Source organism: Puntigrus tetrazona, chromosome 9 (assembly GCF_018831695.1).
Source record: "Puntigrus tetrazona isolate hp1 chromosome 9, ASM1883169v1, whole genome shotgun sequence".
NCBI classification, from domain to species: domain Eukaryota; kingdom Metazoa; phylum Chordata; class Actinopteri; order Cypriniformes; family Cyprinidae; genus Puntigrus; species Puntigrus tetrazona.
In genome coordinates, this window is record NC_056707.1 from 10,236,075 (window position 1) to 10,253,932 (window position 17,858).

The 17,858-nt window shown below is 36.7% G+C and overlaps 2 protein-coding genes across 2 annotated transcripts; both read right to left on the bottom strand.

Annotated features, from left to right (window-relative positions):
* Positions 1–223: 223 nt before the first annotated feature.
* Positions 224–1,890, bottom strand: jagn1a (jagunal homolog 1a). Its single transcript, XM_043249349.1, has 3 exons — positions 1,736–1,890; positions 1,153–1,265; positions 224–1,009 (listed from the first exon to the last, which is right to left on the bottom strand). The coding sequence occupies exons 2-3, from the start codon at positions 1,239–1,241 to the stop codon at positions 547–549; spliced, it is 552 nt and encodes a 183-aa protein (XP_043105284.1). The 5' UTR covers positions 1,242–1,265; positions 1,736–1,890; the 3' UTR covers positions 224–546.
* Positions 1,891–3,222: 1,332 nt separating this feature from the next.
* On the bottom strand, positions 3,223–11,418 carry col8a1a (collagen, type VIII, alpha 1a). Its single transcript, XM_043249420.1, has 3 exons — positions 11,326–11,418; positions 5,656–5,875; positions 3,223–5,563 (listed from the first exon to the last, which is right to left on the bottom strand). The coding sequence occupies exons 2-3, from the start codon at positions 5,870–5,872 to the stop codon at positions 3,639–3,641; spliced, it is 2,142 nt and encodes a 713-aa protein (XP_043105355.1). The 5' UTR covers positions 5,873–5,875; positions 11,326–11,418; the 3' UTR covers positions 3,223–3,638.
* Positions 11,419–17,858: the final 6,440 nt, after the last annotated feature.

A 17,858-nucleotide genomic window follows, 5' to 3' on the forward strand; every position in this document is an offset into this window, starting at 1 on the left:
TTTTTTTTCAATTATGATCAGTCAGACACAAAGGTTTATTAAAGCCTCTATTTACATAAGGTAAAATATTCTAGATTTGTCGTAACTCTAACCAGATACTGATGAAGCACTTAGTCTATAAAAATAGAGTGTTTTGAGTGGATTTCTAGGCAAACACGCTATTGTTTTTTTATTTATACAAGATTAAAATTAAATCAATTAAAGGAAAATATTTAAAGAAATATTTATTTTTATTTTATTATAAAGAAATAAAAATGAGGTGAGTGGCTCTGTATTCTTGACATGGACTAAACATTTTGTAATACAACAGAATTTCAAGTTTTAAATTACACGATAAAACAAAAAAGGTAAACAATTTAATAAGGTAAGCATAATTTTAACATGTGAATAAATAATAATAATAAAAAAATACACATATTAAGTAAACTTTGTTAGCTTACAATTGTGTATTTAAATTGCAAATATCTAAACATTTATAATAATTGCATGCATTAACAACCGAGACAGAAAAATATGGTGGATGAATTCAGGTATACAACAGCATGTTTATTTCTTCTTCTTCTCTTGTGTTGAGTTAAACCAGGCATCCAGAAGCTTCTTGCTGTAGTAGATTTGCCATGCGTGCACCTGAATGGTGATCACCATGAGTAGATACATCACAGATACAGCTGAGAAACCAAAGATAAACCGGTAAGCTTTTCCATGTCGGTACAGCTGCTGGGCCAGTGGAAACATTTCCATTGCGCCAAAAATCAAGGGTGCCACTGAGAACAGACCAGCACTGATCATGGAGATCACCAGATAGCTGATGTTGTTTTTTGGCATGGCCAGGGCTCCGATGAACGAGGGCACGAGACTCAAAAGGTACGGATACTCCCACTGATAGGGCATGGCCACCAGATCATGTGACACCAGATTGAGATGACTAACAGCCACCTGTGCCGCCACCAGTATCCATATGAAGAAATGCACAACGGTGAGCTTCTTTATCTCAGATTTCAATGAAGCACTGAAAGACAAATTCAAAGTTCATATATATATATATATATATATATATATATATATATATATATATATATATATACACACATACATATATATGCAGTTACTGGTTATGTTATATTGCTGTGAGAGTATATTGGATATAGTTACCTCATCTGATAATGAGAAGCCACTTTCTCTCTGTGTTTAAAATCACTCCCATCGGTCCCTGCAGCTCTTGGGCCTGCACGTGATGCCATTGCCGATTTCCAGACTGTAACAAACTATTTTACAAAAATGTTATTCACAGCCCCCAATACATGACATATTAATTTAGCAAAGTGGAACTCTTAACGTACAGAGTATGTATATAAATATCTCAATAACGCACAAATGAATTGTAATGCATCGAGCCACACAATAACCACTGCGACATTCAATAGGGGGTCCCAACATCAATGAAATACATTAATCCTGTAACATCTGAACATCTGCGCAACCTTACATTAAAAATGAAACCCGACATAAATCAAAGCAAAGCGTGTGATATTCACGTTCATAACATAAAAGGCGAAGCACGAAATACACACATACATGTGTCTAAGGAAATAAAGGCATCAAATAAGTGGTCTATTTAAGACCATATAGGCACATTTTGCGACCGGTTTCCGGATGAGGGATAATTTGAACTGGCAGGATCACCGTAAATATAAAGTAGTTATTTCATACGATGCGCCTTTAATAAATGACTTACCTTATGTAGTGATGAAACGCGCCGAAAGCGACAGTGAGATTAGACGAGGAAACGTTAACACAAAGGATTTTTATCAATGAAGGCAATAATATGTTGCTCATGCGCACAAACATGGCAGTGAAGAATCCCTCCGCCCCTCCGCCCCTCCGCGCAATGTGATTTGACAGCGCAGCTTCTCGGTCTGCGCATCCTCAGCATCACCGGGGACCGAGTCGGATGCGATGGCTTGGCTCATGAATGCTGAGGAGGTTTCTGGCCATTCTGATTTCCTGAAAGAAGAGGATGTGACAGCTGGCGAATCCATCATCGCATTTTGGTGAAGGCTAGGCATATTAATATTAATGAGGTGATGTGACCAAACCGATCCAGGAAGGTTATCTTAGAGCTTGAGCATAATAAAATTACTGATGAGCCAAGCTTCTGCCATATTACCTCATAACATCGAATGCATTAGCCAGATACAGGTCTCATTTACAGCAAATAGTAATTTATTATCTTCTTTTTAAATGGCTATAAGACCAAGATATCACAGTAGTATTCTATTTTGTTAATGATTAATATAGTATTATTCACAATATTTTTAAACGACACATTTTAGAGTACCTATTTTCATACAAGATAAATAGACCTTAATTTTATATTTTAGGTAACTTCCATGTTTTTTTTTAAGTTACATGTTATTTCTTGTCGTGTATAACAAAATGAAGAGCACAAAAATTAAGTAATGGAGATAGAGTTATGTATGTAAATCATCTTTATTAAAAAATTCAAAGAAAAAGACAAACAAATGAAAATAAAAGGGGGGGTGGGTACTCAAACAGATTTTCTTTGGATTAGACACTTTTAGCATTGGAAGTCATTGCAAGTGACTGACATATAAAAACAAAGGTTATTATACAATCAGTAGTCAAAAAAAAAAAAAAATCCAACAGCTGAAAAGCCAGCAATTGAATTCAGAATAGGGTGGAAACAAAGAAAGTGATGTGATATTAATGATTAATGTTTGTGAGATTTAAGGTATTGTGAGTAAAACTATCATATATCTGATGACAGCTCATTATAGAAACGCAAGTGGTTTTCAGACAAATTAACATTTAAAGTTTAAAATGAATCTTTTTAGGGAACAGGGAGTAAAAACCTAGAGAATAAAATATAGCACATTAGCTCTCTCATGCTCATGCTCGCAGACACACACGCACACACACACACACACACACACACACACACACACACACACACACACACACACACACACACACACACACACACACACACACACACACACACACACACACACACACACACACACACACACACACACACACACACACACACACACAGACAAACAATTTCATACTTTGGTTGCAGTTCACACAGAGGTTGTGTTATAATATTACAATTGTGCAAAACCTTCAACATTTTGTAAAACCATTGATAAAGAAAGACAAACATGATATGTGATATTTTTGAAAAACTGAATGGCTTTTCTCATCTCATTCAAAGCGAATACATTAGTTATTAACGTCATTAAAAATACTGTTCTAAACATTTTAAAGCATGTATACTCATGTTGGATACCACCAATTAAACAAATACATAAATACGTTACAAAAACAATCTTTTCAAAAATATGTTTAATTGTGGTATGGAATTAAATATTCTTACTACAATCTGTGAGTCTTTGGGCAAGTTGTATCTTTACAGACACAGTATACTGTAATTATCATTGCATATACTCATACAGTCTGTAGATTTATATTGTTAGGTTGAGTTTAAAGGACCTGTTTCTATAAGTCTTCTTCTTTCCTGTGAAAATATGGACATTTTAAATAAGTCAAACATTTTAATGTCAGTTCATTCTTCCCCTTTTTGTCTTTAAAATTCTTTCAATTATTCTTGCGCTCTACATTGGGTACAGTAAAAAGCCAGAGAATGAGGAGTGGACATACTGTCCTGCATAAAATCCAGCTGCCTGGTCAGATGGTAACTGTAAATAAACTGTGTCTCCTGGTTGTAATGGAATCACAGCACTCCCAGATGCTTGATCCAGGTATCCCTTCTTGTACTCATCATATGTATACATAAGTGGCTCCCCATTCCTGTAGAGCCCAACCCATACATTTGCACCCTTGCAATGCACATGATAGGCAAAATAGTAGATGCCTGGGAGTTCACAGGTGAACACACCGGTCTGAGGGTTGTAATTCTGACGCCCATTGTACAGCAATTTGTCAAGCACAATCGGAGTGCCAACTGGAGGGAATGGTGTGGTCAGCTGGGCAGTGAAAGCAGGCATCTCTAGACCATTGGCACCCATAATGTCACCCCCACCTGCATACTTCCCTTTCTTGTACCCACCAGTTTTTATACCATCTATGGCAGGGCCCATCTCAGGGAGAACACCCATCAGGTCTGGAGAAGGTGGGGGTCCTGGAGGTCCAGGAGGACCCGGTGGACCTGGGAGACCTCGCTGACCTGGGGATCCATTAGGGCCAGGTGGACCTGCTGGACCAACAGAACCAGGGATTCCAGCAATGCCTTCACCGGGTGGACCAGCTTGACCTGGTGAACCTGCTTCTCCCTTTGGCCCAGAAGGTCCAGGAGGCCCAATTGGTCCTCCTGGACCTGCAAGTCCTGGAATACCTTTAGGACCCTGTGGTCCTTCGAGGCCAGGCTGACCAGGTTCTCCTTTAAGACCAGGCAAGCCTGATGGACCGGGTGTACCAGGTAGACCTCTGCTTCCTCCTTCTCCTTTAGGACCTATGGATCCTGGTGGTCCTCTTAGCCCAGGTTCTCCATCTTCACCTTGGAGGCCTGGTTGACCAGGAAATCCAGGAGGGCCTGGTTGCCCCATTGGTCCAGGATCTCCCTTAGCTCCTTCTGCTCCTCCCTCTCCTTTTAGACCTGGGGAACCAATTCCTCCTGGTGCCCCCATTGGTCCTGGAGGCCCCAGAGGACCGGTTTGGCCGGGGGGACCCATCATGCCTGGTTGACCAGCATAACCTTTGTCTCCTTTTGGTCCCTGAGGACCAGGAAGCCCTCCCATCCCTTTGTCACCCTTTGGGCCAGGGTATCCAGGTTTGCCAAATCCAGGTAATCCAGGTTTCCCAGGCAACCCTGGTGGTCCTTGTAATCCTTTGTGGCCGGGTGTACCTGGCTGTCCTGGTAATCCTTTTTCTCCTGGAACTCCAATGCCAGGGGTTCCCTGTGGTCCTTGTAGGCCTTGTCCACCAGGCGGACCCTCTGGACCTGGCTCCCCAGGATCTCCAGGTTTTCCTGGTATACCAGGGGGACCTGCTACACCAGGAAGACCAGTCTTACCAATCCCCGGTAATCCTGCTTGCCCTGGGGGGCCAGGTGGCCCAATCGGACCTTTTGGCCCTTGTGGGCCTTGTTGCCCAATTCCTCTGTCTCCTTTAGGGCCAGGTAACCCTGGGAGACCAGGAAAACCTTTATGTCCTGGCTCTCCCTTTGCCCCTGGCTGTCCTGGTAATCCTTGTCCACCAGGCTTTCCTATTCCTGGCAGGCCGGGGGGTCCAGGAGGGCCAGATGGCCCAATCATGCCTGGTTGTCCCTCTTCACCTCTGGGTCCCTGTTCACCTTGCTGTCCAGGCTGCCCAATACCCCCTGGCTTCCCGGGCATACCTGGCATTCCTGGTTTACCAACTCCAGGAAATCCTGGAGGGCCAGGAGGTCCTGGCTTTCCAAGAGGGCCTTGAATACCAATACCTTGAGGCCCAGGAGGTCCTTGGGGCCCAGGTGAACCAGGAGGCCCTTGCGGTCCAATCTCTCCTTGAACACCCTGCTCACCTCTGGGAATTGTCTCACCTTTGTAAGGGAAAGGCAGGGTCAGTACTACAATGCCATGTATACCATACATAACGTAACTGTAAGTGCTAAGACACACAAGGTTTTTATACCTTTGATATCTTTGCCTTTGTTTAGGTGCATCGGAAGGTCTTTTCTGTAATGTGGATATGGCATGTGTGACATATCCTTTCCCATGCCCATGTGAGGCATCTGTGGTAAGGGTTGATGTTGTTGAGGATGTGGTTTGTGTCCATAATATGCACCTCCCAACGCTGATGGTAACAGAGCCAAATGCACCAAAGCTACTAGGAAAGAAGCCATGTCCATGGCCTGTGAAAAAAAACACAAAAAAATTATTATTAATTCAATCAGTGGTCAGTTATATTATCAATTAATTATCCAATGTAGTTAAACATCAGTAAGTGTTAATCATCAAATTAACTTGACATAAATAATTTATACATAATCTTTAAACATAACTAAATAAAAACTAAATGACCATTAACAAGTTTGTAAAAAGACCAAATAATCATATAATATATATTGCTAGCAGTATCAATTAATCTGTGCAAAACACCTAAAAACAAAAAAAATTATATACCATCTTAAAAACATTAAACTACCAAAACACTATCAAACAGTGATCTACTGAGAGATCAAAGAAACAAAAACATCAAATAAAACATCAACAACAGTTTTACCTTGAAATGAAATCATACCTATTTTATGATAATTTCCATATGATTCACACATCCAGGCCATTTAGCTTAAAATGTTAAGAGTAAATGTCTAAGAACAAAAGAGACCTCTTTAAAAACATTCAAAATCCTATATTGACCCTAGACTTTTTATCTTAGTGTATAATTAATAATATACTATCATAATGTAGTGTCAATGTTAACATCGCCTTTGAATGTTTATTTTGAGATTAGACATGACTTTCTCAGTTATCTATATTTAGCACATACTCTTAAACATGACCTTAAAAAGGACAGGAAGCAACCTGCTTATTGGAATTTCTCACTTTTTTGAAGGACCTCTTTAGTGAAGTTGTGCATAACTAGAAAGGAACTTTCAGTAATTTACCTTTCACACTGCAGAAATCCCAGACAGTAAACAGTGGGTGTTCATGCATGCTTACATTGTTACATTTTCATTTAATGTTTTGCTTGTCCAGTTACATGACGAAACACGCTTTCAAAACACATTGATGCTTCATTAAAAAAAAAAAAAAAAAAAAAAATCAATATCAACAAGATGCGAATGAAAAAAGATTGCTTCAAAATGACGGAAGTGCTGGAGCTGACCTTTGGCTTTTTCTCAGGCTCCTGAGAATCACACAGGTATGCCATGGGCCATCTAGGTTTTCCGCTCTTTGAGACTTTGAGATGTAAGGATATAGTTTCTGGTCAAAGACTGAATAGCTGAACACTAACATAAATCATTTTTAATCTGATTCAGCATCATGTAATGCTAGTAATAATGTCTACTATACACCAAAAGCTTGTTAAAAAAACCCATTAACATGTATATGCGTCATTAACTATTTAATTAAGTGTAAAGCATTTCCATTACATATTAAGAAAGTGTAATGACCGCATTTATCAAATTATGTGGTATAAGGCATACACTTTTATCCAACTACACACATTTATTGTTGGCTACAATTAAAAAAGCATATTAATCAACTCACGAATCACAGCATTCTCAAATGCAAATGCTAATGTAACTGACTTTTCTTATGCCTAAGAAAATGCAGAAGAAAATAGAATAAAAAGATGAATGTGCAAAAAAGTCTCTTTCAAAAAAGCTTGTTCAAGCAGCGGCCATATTTGCTATGTCTCCAGGTAGCTATTTAGCCATTTGAGTCCTATTAACCTGAACCCCCATTTAAATTACATATTTTAAATCAACAACAACATCTGACATGAATAACACTGAGTGAAACACTGATGTAGACCTTTTCTTCCTTTCATTTGGTCTCTTTTTTCTCCTTCACTCTCTCGCGTTCTCTTCCAGACCTTTCTTTGAACTTCATTTTTTAAAAAGTTTGGACACATGGAGGACACATTCGGTCTCATTCACTCACAAAAAAAGCTAAATCATTTAACAAGTACAATGTGATGGGTAGGAAAGGCACTGAGTAACATACATGTAAACGCTAACATTAGTGTTTTGATTAGCTAGGCATTAAAGCAATGACTCAAACAACATACACATACCAGTTATAATTATAATAACACAATTGAAAATAATTACAATGGAAAATATAATTAGAAAACAGTTTATGTGTAGATGTATATGCCAATGTCCATATTTAAATTAAATTATCTACAAAGGTTAATTTGTATTAGATGCTATCAAGCGATTAAGCGTGATTAAAGTGTTTGTTTATATAAAATATATGTATGTCCAGTGTATATTTATTATGTATATATAAATACACATACATATATGTTACATTTATGTATGAAATATATTTATATTTATATATTTAAAATATGTGCTGTATGTGTGTCTTTATATATACATTTTATATTATAAATATACACAGCACACGTACATATACACATCTATAGTATAAACAAAATAGTTATTTTGGACGCAATTAATGGCGATGAATCATTTGACAATACTATTAGATATTTCAGGGATATCTTAATTATTTCATGGCATGTCATAACTTAAATTTGTCAAATATTTATCATAAATCTTGATTTTAGTTTATAGTGTTTTGTAACAGATTACACTTGAAAAAAAGATTTTCATAAAAATATTAAGCAATAAATATTTTCAAGATTCATAATAATAAGAATTTGTTGAGTATATTGATGATTTCTGAAGGATCACGTGACACAGGATTAATGGCTATTGTAAATACAGTTTCACATCACAGCAATAAATGATCACTTAAAATACACAATAGCTCTTTAAAATTGTGAAACAAACATTTACCAGTATTTTTGATCAAATAAAGAGAGCCTCATTGAAGATAAGATAATTTGTTCATTAAATAAATAATACAAATCTTACCAGTCAAAATCTTTAAACATAATGTACATTAATTAATAATATAACATCGGTTTGGATGTTAAAATCACCTTCCATAATCACAAGCCTTCAGTCTTTTTCTTTGACATTAGACAACTCTGAAGAAATGAGATGCCAGCTCTGTAGCATCTAAATTTAGCCCATGCGTTTAAACACGGCCTCTGAACCCAGTAAAAATGAAAGTCCTCCGTGCTATTTGTGAAATGTTCTTCTGGAATCCCATCGCTTCAGTAACTGAATGCACGAACACCTCAGCAAATAAGTCTAGTTAAACACCCACATTCAGCCCCTCACTGAGACCCAGATGGCCAGCAGTGTTTACAGAAATTCTTCCATGCTCTTGCCGCCTAGTCCCTCATTCTTCCCTTCTGTCTTTCATTTCATTCAGTCTCTCACACCCTTTTCTGCCATCACAGAGTGCTGCATTCACAAAGAAACACATAAATCATCCGTGACAAAACTTTTATTCTGGCTCTGAATGGGAAGAAAGGAGAGGGCTGATTTTTGGTGCAAACCTAGGGAGGATTTCAAAAGGTCATGATGCAGTAAGCCAATATATTCCACACTATATCTGCTGAACTGCTTGCCTAATATCTTTTTTACATTTTCTGCCTTTCTGTGGATTCATATTAGAGACGGTGTCAATGATCAAATACAAGCGAACTGTAACTGCAACAAAATTGCATATTGGAGTTATATTAACGTTTAACTGGAACAACTGAATTCTGTGAATCCCGACAGATGAGACAGAGACCGTACTGACTCGCTTGTGTCGTTGCAGACCAATCAAAAGGCGCCTAAAGAATTCATAAGCCAGTCAGCCTACAGGATATGGCCCTGTGACGTAAGCAGTAAATGTCTCACTTTATCTACTGTATGATGTAGCAGCCAGGTGCACTATATTGTGCTGTGGGATTCACAATTCCCAGCCCAGCTCTGAAACAAGCAGGCCTTTTTGAGATAAAACAGGGTCCTCATTCTCTCTAAGCATCTGTTGGGTCACTTAGATGCATTTTAACAGCTGAGCGTTAATAAGAGTGAGAAACACAGCAAGGGTCTGCTAGCCTCAAAGTGCATGTGTGCAGAGAGAAGAATGTCTGTAGAAGACAAAGAATTTATCACTACTGAATTAACACTTTAGATTTGTAAAGAGCTTAACATGTTAAATATGATTATGCTATTTAAGATTTATTATAATAATCAATATAATTGATAATACATTCAAATCTCTCAAATCATCAATGCAACACTTGTCAAAATAGTACATAAATAGAAAAATATCATGCTGCTCCGTACTATAAACTTACTATGAACATTAATAACATTTAGGATTGAAGTGAAAGCCCCTTAGTTCCCATCTATCATCCACTCACCTAAGTGTAAATGAACTCCCTGTCATTATTCATGTGGATAAATTTGAACATTTGTCTTCATGTGTTGGTTTGATGACACACTAAAACGCTGATTGGTTTTAATAGTTCCCTACAATGAAAAATGGTTGGTTATTTTTGCAGAGAGAGGCAACTTTTTGTGATTTTTCGCATGTGTTAATGGCCAACAATAGTACAACATCACAGAGAAGTTGAATGAGCAGGAAAATACAGAAAAAAAAAAAAAAGGTTTCACTAGACACGGTTTTTGAAGGTTTTTATATATATTATAATCTATGATATATATATATATATATATATATATATATATATATATATATATATATATATATATATATATATAATCTTTATATTTAAACATGATTTTGAAATTTCATGTAATTTCATTTCAGGGATAGGCAAGTAACATCAATTCTGATTGAGTAATAATAATAAGCTCTTAATATTTGTATAGTGAATAAATTACTGATAGAAGACATGTTGACAAGTAATAAGCATGTACGAAACATTACTGGCCAAATATTAGCTGATTAATCTGCCATCAACCTATTGCTAACTTTAACATAACTTAATAACAAATACTATTACATGCTGAAACATGCCGTGTTTGTCAGTCACACCGTTTATTTCCGTTGAAACCATGACAAGCTGCCTCTCCCAAGTCACATGCCATTGTGCTTCTAATGGATGTCTGCTTTATATTCCTCTCACAATTGAGAGTTAAACTAACAGTGCACTATCAGGTACACACTACCACAATCACACATGTATGCCAAGACTCCATATGGCTGCCACCAGGAGAGGGAGCTCATACATTATCTTAGAAACTGCCCACCAAACTTCATAAAGCATCGAGGTGTATTTCTACTCAGTATTTCTGTAATGCATTTGATAACTTAAATATATATAGAACGTTATCTGTTTTAATGTACACTGTACACACAAATCGTATAAACCACTTATAAATGATAACAAGATAAAAAACAGCTTTCGCTTAATATACATCATATTTGCGGCATTAAAATACATCAGCTTTATTTGTTAGACACAGAGATAATAGTCCAAACATAAATAGTATATTACCTTCAAAAAGTAAGAACAATTTAATATGAAAGTTTCATTTAGATTTTCAACACTGATACTACCTGACACTGATACAGAAATATGTTAAATAAAATGCAAAAAAACTGCACATTTTTTCTAATTACCTATTAGCATTACTTGGCTGCTTTGATCGTCATTTTTGCAGCAGTTTACAAATTATAGGTGCAGCAATAAGCATCAATACAATAAGCAGTTACAGACTAAAATAATGAATATATAAATGCATTTCTTTACCTTTCCTTTGAACGGCCGTAGGAGGAGATAATCTCAAAGATTGTCAAGCTCACACTCAGAAAGACCCCGAAACACACACCTTGACCAACTGACCAATGCAAACTGGACTTAAACAAGAAACAGTGTGCAGACAGCCACCTTTTATCCACAGCAGGGTGGAGTCAGAGAGCAGGGGAGGGAGAAGAGAGGCCGATAGAGAGAGACATTGCTACAGCATGGATGAACATGTGACGGTATAAAGGTGCAGTGTTTTCAGGGTAGACACCGAGATTTGTTTGATTTTCCAAAATCGCTGTCTAGTGATGGGCAGCTACACCCGTACTGTGGTACAAGATGTCTGTAGACCTTCCTGTTCACTGATTACTCACCACATTCTCAATTGAGGAAGGGCTGCACTGTTAGGTTTAACGCAAAGTTATAAGACTCCTTATTCGAACGTGTTGAATAATACTACTACTACTAATAATAATAACAAAAAAACATTTCCACATGAGAAAAGATCCACAAAATCTTCCACAAAAAACAATCTGATGTTATAAGCTTGAATTTTTTATATAATATAATAAATGTAATTTAAGATTTAAGATATTTGGTTTAAGATATCTCATTCCGTTTTAGCTTATTTTAAAATTAAATTTACTCTTGTGATGGCAAAGCTGAATTTCAAGTCTTCAAGTCTTCAGCGTCAGTGAGAAATTATTCACATATGATGATTTGTTGCTCAAGACATGATGAGTTTTTTTGTTATAATCAATGTTTAAAACATTGATACATTTTTGCAGGATTATTTCATGTAAAGACAGTAGGCTGCAGCATTTATTAGAAATAGTAATCTTTTGTAACTTTAATGCATTCAATTTAATGCATCCTTGCTGAATAAAAGTATTAATTAAAAATATATGCATATATATATTGACCACTATCACTGTATATAGTGTTACACAGTCTTCAATTTATTTACTTTTTAACCCTTATTTTATGTATTGTGTTTAAATAAAAAAAAAAAGCAATAAGCGAAGAGTGAAGTTCTGGCGTTTGGGACGTAACAGCAGAAGCGTATTAGTTGAAGAAGAGGAGTATAGGGTCGCTATGGGGACAGGTACAATCAGTGTGCTCAGTCTTTAGTAATCAGTGTGGGAAACAGGCTGATATTGCCCTCAACCCTGTGTTAATGAACAGTCAATTACGGGGCTTTGCGGACTGAAGTGGGGGTAGAGTGTGTCCACTGCGACGCCGCCATGTGAAACGAAAGGTTTTCCAAACCTTCTTCAATCTGTTATAACTAAATCGACTGTAATTACTCATTCTGTACTTCATTCATGCCTGCTTTTCCATTCATCCAGCGCCAAAAATATGTTCGACCGACACGTCATTAACCTTTGCAGCGACAGCTGTATGAAGCAAACCCACAGGGAAATGTGTTACGAAGTGCACGTGCACGTGCACCCTTTCAGAAGTCTGTTCAAGTGAATGATTTTAAAATCAAAATTGACTATAAATATTGCGTTTACCCAAGCTAATGATCTTAAAGTTTTAAAGCCACTTACAGCCACTTAGCTAAAATAGCACCCTAAGGATAGGACTCTCCCTAATACTATGCGCATTCACACACTTTTTCACAAAGGCACAAAACTCAATTAGCTGTGAGCGTGTTTGCTAATCGCACACTGTCCTGGCATCTGTTGCTGGGTTTCCCCTCAGGAAAGAAAAAAAGTTTCGGAAAGGGAATTAATACTGGCGTGAATAAAATTAAAAGTCTTTCAGATGTGAAGTATCGGTTGTTAGCGTTATCCCTTATTGCTACTGCCGTAGCTTTTCGATATTAAATACATATTTTACCGACAGAAGTATCTGTCAGAACTCTCACGTGGCTGAATTAGCTGGAAATAAATAAAAAAACAAAACTCAAAAATAAAAACAAACAAAAAGGTTCCATTTGTTAAAAATTACTACATTATTTCATATGAAATTCCATATATTAGTATTAGTTAGCTAATTAAAATAAATTACTTATACAAAATGTTAATTGACAAGTATTTGATGTTAGTTAACATTGGTTAGTTAAGAGAAAGTAACGATTAGTTAACACAAAGGAACAATTGCATTTGTATTAACGAACATAACAAATATTAATTAATTCTCAGACAAATGTATTGCTCATTGTTAACTATTGTTCATTAATTATGGTTAACTAATAGAATTTTATTGTAAAGTTTAACCAAACCTAAATACATTAAACTTAAATAATAACAAAAGTAACATATATATAATATATAATAACAAAATATTACTAAAAAACTATATATTGTATATATTGTAATATTGTATAAATAATCCATGCATTTCAATAAATATATTACAAAAAGGATTCTTTATCATGCTAAAAGCATATTATTAAGCATAATGTTCAATTATTAAAATCTCTAACATTCCTAAAAGGTGTAGGTTGCCAATGCAGCTGATTAGCGTCATACTTATCTGTAAATATTTGTAAGGTTTACGATTAGCGATGTTAAATGTGTTGGTAGGCCAGGTTGTCTAGGTGACAGGGTCTTCGTAGATTGTATAGTCAACAATGGCAATAAAATTGCTACGTTCCCACAGCTGCTGTTGTTCTGTATTAAGGCCTCGGAATGCAGAAAGCATGCAGTCATTACCACGGAAACCTATCACGGGACACCAATCCACAAAGGACAAATCAAAAGTGCCTCGAATCATTCTTGTGAATGTACCAACACCGCACACATCATCAAAATCACTCCAGCCCAGGTGGTTCAGGAAAGGGCCTGAACTAAAAATGTAATGAACTACTAATCATGCATCGGCACATTTTCAGTGTGTGCGTGGAAGTGTGTGTAAATGAGTGTGTGTGAGGTCTGAACCCCCCCTTGGTTCTAAGAGGCTGACCTGACTGGAATCCGCAGCTGATTGGCTGTTCCTTTGGGAACTTGTAAAGTCATCGCCATGGAGACCTAAACCTGTCACCGGTAAGATTTAGGGGTCCCAGAGGTTGTTTTAAAAGTTTCAGTCTGACAGCAGGCAGCAAAAGTTTATTTCTCCGTAATAACTTCATATTGCACTATACAAGCTACAAAAAACAAAACAAAATCAATTTTAATTCTTTTGGGATCCACTTGCAGTCTTTGAACGTTGTCAAAATGACTTCAGTTTATTGATGATCCTAAATCTGCAATCGTGGTGACTTCTACAAAATTGCGTTAGCATACAAAAAAAACTAGATTTCTAACACAAGAAGAGTGCATGAGATTTTTTACATTATTACAATACGTTTATGTTTCAATTGTACTTTTTTATTCATCAGAGAATCTTGAAAAAAGTATCAGTGTTTCCAGAAAAGTATTAAGTACAACTGTTTTTCAACATTGATGCACTCCCTTAAGAATAAAGGTTCTTTATTGATATCTAAATCTCCATGAAGAACCTTTAACATCCACAGAGGACTACAATTGCACCAAAGGTTCTTTATTCTGGAAAAGGGTTCTTCACAAAAAAATTGGTTCTTTTAAGAACTGTTCACAGAAAGGTTCTTTGGAGAACCTGTAAATGGTTTGTATATAGCATCACTCATTTAATTTTAAATAACATTTAAAATATTTATTGCGCATCAAATCAGCATATTAGCATATAAGAGAAAAAGACAAGAGAGAAAACATCTAGTTCAGAATTCTACACATGGTATATGAAAGCCCATACTAAATAAAAGACATAATGTAAATGATCACCCTGTGAGAGAGAAGATTTTCAAACAAATTGTTTAAATTTTTTGGACACCAATATATCCATAATCAGTTAATATGATTTATATCTTAATTATTTGTTACTCTATTAACCCAACCCAAAACCAAACACTAAAGAGTTAACACACACAATTTATGTTTTGTGTGTGTTATGTCTGAAAGAAAAGGTCACCGTGGAGGATTAATGTTGTAATAATGTGTCTGTGTGACTGTGTGTATTTGTGCATGTGTGCAGTGTACTTCACATTACAGTGTTACTGTCTCCCCACACACACACACACACACACACACACACGCACACGCTCACTGTCTATCTCGCAGTGGACATACAGTCAGCAAAGCACCAGCATACCTCCTTCGTCAGTAAGTTATCGCAAAACTATCTGACTCTGTGTGTGTGAACTTGTCTAAATGTCATACATACAGTATTGCCGGTGCCATCGTGTTTGACCTGCTGTGTGTGCAGTGGGTGGGTGGCTTGTGTGTTTAGCTGTAGGAGTTTACTGTGAGTGTGAGGCAGATGGCTCACCCCTTACACCTCCGTGTTCCTCCGTACACAGTACCCACAATCCTTTGCCTCGGTCAACAGCCTGTAACATTCTAGCGCAGTGAACTGTCGTGGGGAAGGTGACATCATCGTTCTGCAAAAGTCAGACGGCGTTATGACTATTGGCATTTCTGCATTAAAAAAAAAAAAAGCTTTAATATAGTGGCCCTGAAATGGAGCAAAAAATAAACCAGCTGGCAGCAATTTTTCAGCTGATGGCTGACAGTCTGTCACCTATGCCTCTGAGACATTACTGTCTATGTGTCTGTGCTCACACATGTGTGAAAACCTATTACTAATAGTGCTGGAGCCATTTTGCTCGACACAAGATAAACGACAAAGTCATCAGAATATATTTTGACAAAGAAATTCAGAAAGGCAAATAACATGTTCGTGTTAAAAGCAACACACACCTCTTAAGCTTGTGACTTTGTGTTTGCATGCATGTGTGTGTGTGTGTGTGTGTGTGTGTGGCCAGACGGATCTCAGGGAACCGTGGAAATGGCTGCCAAGCTTCATTTAGGGTGGACAGGCAAACCCCTCTCTATATAGGGCCCCGACCCCGCACGCCTCCCCAAATACAGACAAAAACTGCAATATGCGAAGTTGCAACACTGCCAGACGTTGTATTATCTATCAACAAGCAAATATAGAATAACAACACGAAAGATAATAAATGAAAGCCAAAACACCAATCTCTCAAATGTTCTGATTATGCAATGTTTTTTCATTAATGTCACTTCATTATTTAATGTCATTTCATTAATACACTTAATATGTATTGTATGCTATCTAAAAGTCACAAATAATTGTTATAAGATTTCAAATAACTTTCTATTCATCAAAGAATCTTTTCCATATAAAAATATTAAGCAGCACGCTTACTGGTAAAGAATATTTTTTTTTAGAACCGAATCAAATAGAACGTAGAATGACTTCTAAAGGATCGTGTGACACTGAGTTCTATTTTAGACAAATACATAATTAAAAATCATTTTAAAACTGCAATGTCATTTGTAATCTATAGTATGTTTATGGTATATATCCATTATACAATCGAACATTAACATTTGTAACAGCTTAAAACGTCCCTTTTTCTGTTGCTTTACAGAGCAAAACAAATCACGGACGTTACTGTAAGCATAGACCCAGCGATATAATATTTAGCATCCCCTAACGTTCACTGACCTCGCAAAACATTGTGAGTGATGCATTTTCATGTATGTTAGAAAAAGCAGGTGAGGTTAAAAAAAAAAAAAACTATGGTGTTACCTTTTGGCTGTGGATGTTAAATGTGGCTCAGAACTATAGCAAGAACAGCCTGCTTTACTTTCACACCCTATAGCCATTTGCAATAACATGAATGACCTCTCCCACGCTGAACTATACCTGTACACCTTGGGCTCCTTGACGTCTGTCTAGTTGTACATGTGTATATTATGTCTGTACAGGGGGTGTTATGGTCTCTGAGTACATGGTTGATGTCAGATTTAAAATGTGAGCTCTTTTGATTCACTGTTTTGGTAAGCGCGTGATGGATTTGGCATTCTGATGTGACAGGGAGCTTTTATCTACGTGAACTCTTAACTAAGCCATTAACTTTTAAAAATTAAATGTAATCTGAATGTTTTTTCTTTTCCTTGGGGCCGGTTCACACATAATGTGTTTCACACCATTACATGCTTAAAAATACAGTTAAAGCTACAGTCCAAAGAAAGCCTTTAAAGTTTAGGTCATCCAATCCAGCAGTTAGTCCTAACGCACTGCATTATGTACAGTGTGGCCTATGCTTTAAAGAACACATAAGCTAATCAATGATAAGAAGAACTCATAATATAACACCAAGAATCTCTGAAGAACCTATTAAAGAACTCAAACGGTTCTTTTGGAATCTTTGGTTTATCAGAGAGCCCTACATTTTTATGATGGACAAAGCTGTCTATAACGCAAGTTTGTGAAACACAGCTTTGTTGATTAAAATTAGAGCATTCTCTGAATTCTTCCTTGTTTAACTTACTTTCAGTATAGACAGGGAGTAACTTTGAATATGCAGAAACACCCAGACGTATGGGTCAGAAAGTCACATGAAGCAAATTCCTAGAGAGGAGTGGTGACTGTCTTTTATAGGCCTAATATTTATGAACAGATTCTTGCAAGATAATTTCATTTTTTATTCATTTTATTTATTTATACGCTTCATTCATTTAGTGTTTATTTTTTAAGAAAAA